The following is an 11,099-nucleotide window of genomic DNA, read 5'->3' as shown; positions in this document are numbered from 1 at the left end:
TTACTTCACAAAGTTGCGATATCGATGATCATGTATAGCATCATCATCATTTCAATCACGGTTGGACCCGGAAATCCATCAGGTTCTAAAGGCCTGTCCTGCTCACAGCCTCTTCTAAGGAAAGCTGCCGGAGCTGGGTCCTTTCACGTAATTTGTGGTGCCCTGGGGCTCTGACCCCGCTACACTGGCCACCACGGATTGCACAGGGATCTGTGCCCCAGTTAACGGTGGCCATCCCTTGGCTGGACAACGGGAGGCCAGAACGTCCCAGGAGAACCTCTGTCCAATCGGGGGCTCTCTTGTGGATTATAACTAGTAGAATCGGTCAGATCCTCTTTCAGGGTCAACAGAAGTAGTGGAGGGAGAATGTGCAGAGAGAAGCTGGCATAAGAGTAAGCTTCTTGTGGCTACATGGCAGCAGACCTCCATTCCGACGACGAGGACACAACCCAGTGCTTGGGGCTGCGTGTTCACTACATGACAAAAAGCAATTTTTTCAGTTCTCCAAGAAATTGTGTCTCTGGTGAGGTGGTCACCTACTGTCCTCTGTATTCTTAAAATAAGCCTCCAGCATTGAAGATAAGGTGAATGTCCTCTGTTCCTTGCAACCTAAAGGAGCCTGTCCAAACTTATCTTTAAAAAATCCAGACCTGCAACATACAGCATAATAAACCAAATAATTCAGGTATAAAAAAATACCACATAAAAAGGGGGTATCCAGGGGCCAGCCCCATGGACGAGTGGTTAAGTTGACACTCTGCTTTGGTGGCTCAGGGTTTCACCGGTTTGGATCCTGGGCGCAGACACGGCACCACTCATCAGGCCATGCTGAGACGGCGTCCCACATGCCACAACTAGGACCCACAACTAAAAAATATACAACTATGTACCGGAGGGGCTCTGGCATTTACTTTAATACAGAGAATTTTTAAAATGTGCAATGAAAATTACCACATAGTTGTTCAAAAGACAAATGAAAATGTGACTAGCTCAGAGTCCTCTCAAGGCTGTTTAAAAAGAAGGCACTCTTCAAACTGTAATTTAATACAAGAATCAAGGGTAAGGTGGGAAGGTACTAATGACTCTGCTTATTTTCCTTGGCTCTTTACGTCAAAGCAAAACTAATTTTCAAGTCATAATGTTCATTTTTAAAGATACCTCCCTCAATTAAAGGTATTCTGTCTGTCTCTGACTCTGTGAATCTCTTAGTTCTGAGGAAGATCTATGGTGTACCTCACCAGACCTGAGAAGGGGAAGCCAGGCTCCTTCAGTTGTGATGGAGCCCGAGGAGCTGCCTGCCGGCATCTGAGGCTGTGTGAACACATGATCTCTCGATTATTAGACCTAAAAAAACCATCTGAAAAATCACTACATTACGCACTAAGAATCACTTTCATTTCCTCAGCGTCCAAGTACTTTTTAAAAGCTTACGCTTTCCAGTTGTAATTATTTTGAAGTTTAGCATTCATATCTTGGCATTTTCAAAGCAGTACGCAGTTCTTAATATTTTTGACAGTAAAATAGATCTGTATTATCTTGAATTCACAGCTAAGAAAAGGATTTAAACAAACCTTTTTAAGGATACACAATGAATCAGTGGCAGAACTAGGATACAAATTTTTGACTTTCTAGTTGCCAGGTCAGACAACTACAAGTATTCAAACTATCTGGATAAAGTTTCTAATGCATTTCCCTATGATATCACTGTTCTGGAAAACCTGTAGAAGACAAAGTCTTTGCCTAAAAGTTGGTTCATTATTTCTCCTTTGGTAGAAAATACCTTGCAGACGGTACAACCGTGTCTGTTTCCGGGAACAAACACTATAATTGGGTGTACAGAGACTGGGAATGTCCCCCACATTAAATACACCCCCTCAGTTAGGAAACCTTTGAGGCATTAAGAGAATGGGGTTATAAACCCAGATGGATCTTAGGTGAGCTTACAACAACATAACCCCCTAACACACCAGCAAAGCAAACGGACAGCACACTAAGATGTCTCATGGAGAACTGCACATTTCCAGGGCAATTTCTTATGAAGAAATAAATTACAATACTTTTTTTCAAAGTGAAAAATATTGTTCTAATAAGCATCCATACAAGCTCAATTTTCTTTATGGTTCCACTTCTTTTATTCATTGTTTGTTTTTTAGATACACCAAGTAAACCTGGCATATAATATTAAAACTACTATAATTCCAATTTCCTAGTTTGAACAATACTTTCACATATTAAGATTTCTGAAAGTGGTATGGTTTTAAAATATAGCTTGTTTATGAATACTGTTATGACCCCTCCTCCTCCACAAAACATTAATTTAGTAAATATTTAATATTAAAATCCTGCATTTATGACTCGGTGCAGTTATTTTATTATAATCCAGTTGACAACACAAACAGCTTACTGTAATAGGTAACCAGTATTTGGATACCACATTTTAATTCTGGAAAACCACTGTTAAACATAAATATTTTCTATCTGAACTGTTTAATAAGCTTCAATTTCACATTGAAAGCAAATCTATCAAGTGCTTCACACTATCTTCAAAACACGTTCATGGGGCCGGCCTGGTTGTGCAGTGGTTAAGTTTGTACGCTCCATTTTAGCAGCCCCGGGTTCACCGGTTCAGATCCCAGGTACGAACCTATGCACCACTTGTCAACCATGCTGTGGCAGGCATCCCACATAGAAAATAGAGGAAGATGGGCACGGATGTTACCTCAGGGCCAGTCTTCCTCAGCAAAAAGAGGAGGATTGGTGGCATACGTTAGCTCAGGGATAATCTTCCTCAAAAAAACCAAAAAAACAAAAACAACACGTTCCTGACAAACCTGCTCCCAGCGGCAGCGCCGCATCTGCCCCATGGGACCATGTAACCATGTAACCACACACATTGCTTCGTCCAATTATGTTACTTCTCTTTCTACATTTTTGGCTGATAAGATTCAGGCTATATTCAACTGAACAATTACAAAAATTCCCTCACAAATACTTAGTAGGAATGTAAACTGGCAGTCTTTTTGGCGTTCAATCTGGCAATAATTAACAAAATTTTATATATACACAGTTTGACAAGCAAATCCACATGTAGATTTATCCAACAGAAATACCAATATAAGTGAGCCAGGATTTACACACAAAGCTCAATGCAGCACTGTCTGAAATAGTGAAAATGAGCCTGTGCAAGAGGCAACATGGAGGCCTGAGACTGCCATCCTTAGAAAGGCGTGCCTGCAGGGTGGCCCTCGGCAAGGAACTTGGCTGGTGAACAGTTCCCTGCACTGAGAGGAAGCTTGCCCTGAAGACCCAATCCTGGGTGGATGAAGCCGTCATGGAACTGATGCACTAAACAGCCCAGAGCCAGCCCGCATTGAGACTCAACTGCTGGTGTTTTTTTGGTGAGGAAGATTGTCCCTGAGCTAACATCCATGCCAGTCTTCCCCTGTTTTGTATGTGGGACGCTCACAGCATGGCTTGATGAGTGGTGTGCCTAAGTCTGCGCCTGGGATCCGAACCTACAAACCCCGGGCCACCAAAGCGGAACACACAAACTTAACCACCACGGCACTGGGCCGGCCCCAAGACTCAACTGGTTTTAAATTAGACTTTCCTTATTGTTTAAGCCATTGTGAAGTGGGCTTTTACTGCTTGCAGTCAAAAGTACCCCTCTGGATTTCCGTTTCTGTGGGCTTATACAAAATGACACTGAAATTGTAGGAGAGTGCCTTGGATTTGAATCCCAGATGCGTAGCTCAGCAACTGTGTGATTGTGGGCAAGGCACCTACCATCCTGAGGCAGTTTCTTCACTGTACAAGTGAAATGATACCTCGTATTTTAAAAGCACTGTTGCCAAAAAAGAGAGGGCAACTCACTGTGTTATCCGTACAAGATTTGTACATTTTATTCATCAAATTCTAGCAAAGAATCTGGCATAGAAGTAGCTAATAGTGGATCCAGGCCTCTGAATGCCCCACCCGAGTATTTACATCCAGGCTCTGCCCAATGTCCATGTGATGAAAACTGCCCCATTTATTTCCAGAAACATCTGAAGGCAGTCAAGGGAAACAATTTTGTTTAATAGCTAATGTGAAAGCATAAATTCTAATAAATGAAAATTTTATCTAGGCTAGTATTAGTATTTTGATTTAAAAAGATTATAGACATCACATATTTTCTCTCATAGAACATTTGCAGAATTCCTGAAATATACAATGCTGGAAAACAACATGGAATATAATCAACTATAAGACAGGGTGAGCCAGCCACATGATATGGAGATGGTCTGCTATTGGCAGCAATTCAAACAACAGGCTTAAGCAATCTCCACTTAAACATCTTGAATGAGAAATTAACAGAGAGGCATATTCATGAAGCTACAGAATTTTTTTCTGTAAGTACCAACTATTCTGTACTATAGACACATTCTGGAATTTACATTACCACTCTTAAAGGTTTTATTAGAAATAATGAGGGGCCAGCCTCGTGGCTGAGTGGTTAAGTTCACGCGCTCCACTTCGGTGGCCTAGGGTTTCGCCGGTTCGGATCTTGGGCACAGACATGGCACTGCTGAGGTGGTGTCCCACATAGCAGAACCAGAGGCACTCATGACTAGAATATACAACTACGTACCGGGGTGCTTTGGGGAGAAAAAGAAAGAAAAGAAAAGAATGAATCAGTATTTAAATGTACCTGAACAATGTATTGACTAATCCGATCATATGTGTGTGTGTGTATACACGTACATACATATAGCCATACATACACGAACATACATGTATGCGCATATAAATGTTAGACCAAGGGGAGCTTTAAAACAAGCACTAAAGCATATTGAATTGACTGCAGAAGTAGAAACTCAGCTTCGTAAGTTACCAATCACATAAGTTACTGATTATGCAACTTTCATACGTTAAAAAATAAAGCAAATAAGGCAAAAACTTCCTTGCATTTAACCATATAATACATAAAATAGCTAATATACATCATACACAAATTCATTACCAGACTGTAGATACAAATGACATGTAATAAACATTAATATTTACATTTACATGTAATAAATATTACATGTAATTTATAAACATGTATTCATAAACATTAATATTTCACGAAAAAAGATTTTAAATAGAATAGTTAATATTACAGAACTGGACTAAGACAGTAAAATACCACAAAAAGTGGTAAGAAATAACAATAATCTGCAAATAACAGGACCATTTCTATTATATTCTAAATCCAAATCTTATCTTCATTTATGCAGATTTCATACAAGAAAATATTAAAATTAAATTCTGGAGTAAAGTCTTACTCTAATTTTTGTACTTTTATTCCAGAACTGTATTCAAGTATTGCCATTTCAAAGAAACAAACTACGTTTTCCCAAAGAATTATCTTTTTTTTGAGGAAGATTAGCCTTGAGCTAACATCTGCTGCCAATCCTCCTCTTTTTGCTGAGGAAGACTGGCCCTGAGCTCACATCCGTGCCCATCTTCCTCTACTTTATATGTGGCACGCCTACCACAGCATGGCTTACCAAGCAGTGCCATGTCCACACTCGGGATCCAAACCGGCGAACCCTGGGCCGCTGAAGCGGAACATGCGCACTTAACTGCTGTGCCACTGGGCTGGCGCCCCAGAAGAATTATTTTTAATACTGGAAGTCTTCCTGTGCAATACACAAATAAATCTTTTCTTCCATCAGAAAGTTCAAAATTAAGATCTAGACACCAAGCTCTTTGTTCTGTGTTTTCTTTTCCTCTTCAGTGCAGTGAACTCTAAAGACAAAATTAAGAAGTCTGTCAGGTCTAAAAAAATAATACTTAATTGATAAGACACATTTAAACTACACAGATGTCTAACTGGTCTGACAGTAATAACACCCGCAGAGCAAAGATTCAACAAGAAGCCTTCAACCTGACATACACACGACTTTTTTCCTCAAAATGATATTGCAGTTGAAAATTTACTAATGTACATCCTAGTCATCCTGAATCCTACTTAAAAAAAATAAGCTACTCTGAAGTTGTTTCTGTCGGTTTGCCCACCCTATATCTAGCATGGACTCCACATGCCAGATCTGAAGGGTCTCTTGACCAGTGCTGAGAGAGAGAAAGTAACTAAGGTTTTAATTTCAATTAAACCTGAAATGTAACCCAAAACACTATACCATACATTTTTTTGGCTACCACAGCAGATGCCATAACCAAAACTCAATTAAGTGTCCATCTAGAAACAGTTGGGAACCTAAAAGTTACTGATCATTAAAAACAAAGAAAATTACAGAAGATACAAAAACACAAAAATTATGAAAGATGTAAAGAACAGAAACATTCCCTACCAATGAAAAAGAAGAGAGAGTGACAGTAAAATGAACAAGAAAAGACAAGGGAAAAATTAAGAAGAAAAAGGAAACAGACTCTCAGAAGAGTGGCGGGCGGGACAGAGGCACAGGCTGGGGCAGGCGGCCTGGAGGGAGGGGCGGGGGGGGCAGTGGGTGGGGACGGGGAGGCTGACAAAACTGACGAAATGCCAACATGTCTGAATGTACCAAGAGGAGATTCACACAAGGCAGGACAACTTTGGGGGTAAATGAGTGATACACAGAAAAAAGGAATTAACTAAGAAGGTGAAAAAGAAGTTATTAATTCTCTAGGGAAAACAATAAATATATTGATTAGGTAAGAATCATTTCATGGCCCTGTCAATGTTTTGTAACTGCTGAATACTAATCTAATACTAGTCTATACTGATATATACTAAAATACGAATACTAATCTAACTAGCATAATAATTATTTTGGGAGGGTGGAGGTGAGAAATATACATGTGTTTGGGGTGGGAGGTGAAGAATATAGTAAAGATAACTGAGCCCTCACCTTCCTCAGTGGAAGTCAATAGATAACATAGAGAACTAAAACATGAAGAAGTGGCAATATAAGTATGTTATTTAGAGACATGGCAGTAACTACTAAAATAATTAGTAAAGAGTTAAAAGTGGTTGTCTCTGAGTGAAATGGGAGTCAGAGTCAGAAGACTGTGGTTTCTTATAATGAGTATTACAAAATTATTTGAGTTGTTATATTTGTCCATATGTAATCACTGGTGAAAAACAAACTTGTAAAAATCACAAGCTGATAGATTTTGGAATGGGACTTGCCAGGTGGCCGTAAAGACGTGTGTGTGTGTGTGTGTGTGTGTTATTAATCGCTGACTCACAATAAAAGCCACCAATCAAGACTGGAGAGAAAATACACTGAAACTCTAAAGATCGTAAAGGACTGTTTTATGCTGACATTAGCCAACCACAGAAGCTCTCAGACTTCTGAAGGAACAAATACGCCCTTGAACTGTCCGTTGTCTTCTATATGCTTGTATAGCACCCTGTTTCTCTTTACTGTAACGTACTTTAGTTGTCTCTCTCCCACACTAAATGAAAGGTCCTCAGGGGCACAGACTGATCTGTCTCACTCAACCAACGTTTACTTAGGTCCCCTATGGCCAGTCACTGTGCTCAGATCTTCAATCCCTGAGATCAAAATAAAATAGTCCTTAAATTCTTATAGTATATATATCTTTAAATCCCTGTACCTAGCTGAGTGCCCGAACACAACAGGCACTAAGTAAATGCTTGCAGAGTGAATACTGAGCCAAAATGACAAAAAAGCAATTAGGCAGCATTCTTAACACACATTATATTCATTATCATCAACAATTAACAAGCCTAGCCTGCTAACTATAACATTCTCTGCAATACTGTAATTATTACTGGAGATAACAGTTATTTATTGTTTAATACTACAAATTATGAAAAACACAATGCTAAAAGTATAGCTATTTTAACTCATATTGTGCAATATACCACTATTTAGTTACAACTGTCACTTCATAGGTGAAAAATTTCCATTTACTAGAAATAAGTACTTTTTAACAGTAAAATCTTCTTTTTCATATCCAGAAATTCACATTTTGTGAACCCTGCCCTTTGTTAGGAATACACTGCAGACAAGACGCCCTCTCGAGTAGGGATGTCACTTACTGACAACAGGAGTTCTCCCTACCCTTCACCTCTCCCCTCGACCAATCCCTGCTTCTCCACATACATTCACTTATTGTATTTACTTTTAAGTGTCACGATTAACGGCATGATTTATACTAAAATTCTCCAGTATGCCAAACCAACCATCATGTGTAGTCAACCATCATGCTCTTCAAGGGTTCTAAACCCTGATGCTCTACAAGCAGAACTTTCCCTCAGTAGTTTGAGGAAATTTCATCTGTACCTGTTTCACTACTTTCATTCTCCTCTTCCTCTTCTGTAATTACAGGCATACTCAGACTTAAAGATTTATCTTCCTTATGAACATTCTGCATATCATCTGAAAATAGTTGGGAAAATAGTTTTATATGAAAACAAAGAATATTAATCTTTGAGAAAAATTTTTACACGTCATTATTACAACATAAAAATTAGATATTTAAACTGAAGACTAAAATTGTAATGGTAAACAGAAATACGCATTTTTATCTTCTTTAAAGTATTAATACATTTGTATCTATGCTTTGAAAATAATCTCTGATTCTTCCATTAAAGTAAAGAAAATGAAAGAAAAGGGAAGAAACAAAATCAGCCAAACACAGCTATCCTATTCCATCTTTATCGTGCCAGCACAGGTTATATCTGCAGACATCAGGGAGTAATCATGTGTGTTACTTCCACTTTATTAGTTAGTCACAAATGTAATTTTAAAGTTAACAGCCTTGTTTTTGAATGCAGACACTCTTTCTCTTATCACCACATACGCTCTATAAGATATATTTCTCCAGTCATAATTTGCCGTTGACTTTCCATTTTCTAAAACATAGGAGGTTTTCTACATCAACCTTCTGTTGTGTTAAGAAATATCCTCATGAAATTTATCAAAGACGATTATCATATCAGTCTCACTTAGCACCGCACTTCCATGTCCGAGCAGCAACCCCCACATGGTCTCTCTTACTCATCTCCACAACACTTCACCACCTGACAGAGCAAACATTAGTTTGTTTCTTCATAGTCTGCCTCTCCCCCTAGAATGGAAGTTTCCCAAAGACAGATCCTGGGTGGTTTCAGCTGATGTATCTCCAGCACTCAGAAAGTGCCTGGCATATATTAAGGCCTCCATAAATATTTATTAAATGATTAAATATGGATTCAACTATTTTATTTTTGTGAGGAAGATTCACCCTGAGCTAACATCTGTGCCAATCTTCCTCTCCTTTGTATGTGGGATGCCTCCACAGTACGGCTGACGAGCGGAGTAGGTCAGTAGCCAGGATCTGAACCTGCGAACCCCGTGCTGCCAAAGTGGAGTGCACAGGACTTTAACCACTTGGCCACGGGGCTGGCCCCATGGATTCAACCATGTTATAACAAAATACTTTACAGAGCACGTATGTTAATAAATATCTGTCAGCACAGGAGGCAAGAAATTAAATGAAAATGAATTTAAGCCCTCTGAACACATGTATGCTGGGATCTTAACGGGGGCAGATTTTATGGAATGAAGAGATTACTCTAAGATGGAGTTGACTAAACCGCAGCAATAAGCTTCCATTTTAAACACAGTTCAAACAATAAAATAATACCAATTTTCCATTAAGTCATTAAAATAGAATTTTACCTTTACTTGCAAGTCCTGATTTCAATAATTTCTTACATAATTTTTTTAATTTTTTTTATTTTTAATAGATTTTATTTAACCCAATATATCTAAAATATTATCATTTCAACATGCAATCAATATAAAAATCATTGTTTCCATTCTTTTTTCAGTACTAAGTCTTCAAGATCCAGAGTATATTTTACATTTACAGTCTTGATCTGGACCAGCTCCACTTCAAGTGCTCGAAAGCCATCTGTGGCTAACGGCTAGCGCACTAGACAGTGCAGGTGGACATCTAACAAGGAAGCCCTCCTTTTGCTTCTGACCCTGTTAAGCCCAGAGTTGAAGACGGATATGAGCACCAACCCGCATCCTCAGAAAAGGTCATCATTGGAGTCTTACATAATTTTTAAGATGATAATCTTTTACGAAATCTTTCCATATCTAATCACATGTTTTTTCAGACTTTGAACCTATACAATTTTTCAGTTGCTCACAAAATTATAATTGGTACAATCTATCCAAATTTCTAATATGGTTCTTCAAAATCTTTTAGCCATGTCCATCCATATCAGTCATTAATGATTTTTTAAAATCCACATTTACAACCTAACAGAATCTATCCGACAACGTCAAGGGAAGGATTTCTTTTTTTTTTTAAGATTTTATTTTTCCTTTTTCTCCCCAAAGCCCCCAGGTACATAGTTGTGTATTCTTTTAGTTGTGGGTCCTTCTAGTGGTGGCATGTGGGACGCCACTTCAGCATGGCTTGATGAGCGGTGCCACGTCCACACCCAGGATCCAGACTGGCGAAACCCAGGGCCAGTCCACACCCAGGACCCAGGGCTGCCAAAGCGGAGCATGTAGACTTAACCACTCAGCCGTGGGGCAGCGCCAAGGGAAGGATTCTGAATTAAAAACTGACAGCCGAGAAATAAACCTTCATCTAGTCACATGATGATTAACCGTACTTTAGAGCTCCATTTCTACATTACATGAATAAGTTTAAAAAATAAAAAGCAATATTCTCTAAAGGCACTTAAAAACAAATACAGTGCTTCACCCACCTATTATGCAGCCAAGAAGTAAGAAGTGAGCACACAAAACTTCAGGATGTTTATCTCAAAGTCCACATAGTAAATAAAGCTCAGTGAGCTTCAGGCACAGGTATGGTCCTCAAGCATCTACCCAGAACTTAATTATATTTATTTTACATAAAACTGAAATGAATGGCCAACCCGTTTCTTAAACCATTACATTTAAGCAGCAGCAAAAGGGCAAAAAAATTGCTACAAGCCTGCACAGTGAGAACAGAAAGAAGACCCCCACAACAAATACGACAAACTATCTTTAAAAAATAAGACAGAATGGACAAAATACTACAGCATGAAGACATAAGGATACAGATAAACTGCCCCCCACACTTCAGATATTTGATAGGATCATTGTATTATAAAA

The 11,099-nt window shown here is 38.9% G+C and overlaps 1 protein-coding gene across 1 annotated transcript in view; it reads right to left on the bottom strand.

Moving 5' to 3' along the window:
• Positions 1-2,108: 2,108 nt before the first annotated feature.
• Positions 2,109-11,099, bottom strand: part of SNAPC1 (small nuclear RNA activating complex polypeptide 1) — a 32,345-nt gene continuing 23,354 nt past the window's right edge. Inside the window, exons 9-11 of the mRNA XM_008537926.2 lie at positions 8,280-8,375; positions 5,535-5,775; positions 2,109-4,637 (exon numbers count right to left, since the gene is read on the bottom strand). Of these exons, the coding sequence (XP_008536148.1) occupies positions 5,714-5,775; positions 8,280-8,375 (158 nt within the window). The 3' untranslated portion in view covers positions 2,109-4,637; positions 5,535-5,713. The remainder of the gene's footprint in view (positions 4,638-5,534; positions 5,776-8,279; positions 8,376-11,099) is intronic.

The sequence above is a fragment of the Equus przewalskii genome, chromosome 25 (assembly GCF_037783145.1).
Source record: "Equus przewalskii isolate Varuska chromosome 25, EquPr2, whole genome shotgun sequence".
Lineage (NCBI taxonomy): Eukaryota > Metazoa > Chordata > Mammalia > Perissodactyla > Equidae > Equus > Equus przewalskii.
Note: the sequence above shows the minus strand (reverse complement) of the source record. Positions and strands in the feature narration are given on the sequence as shown.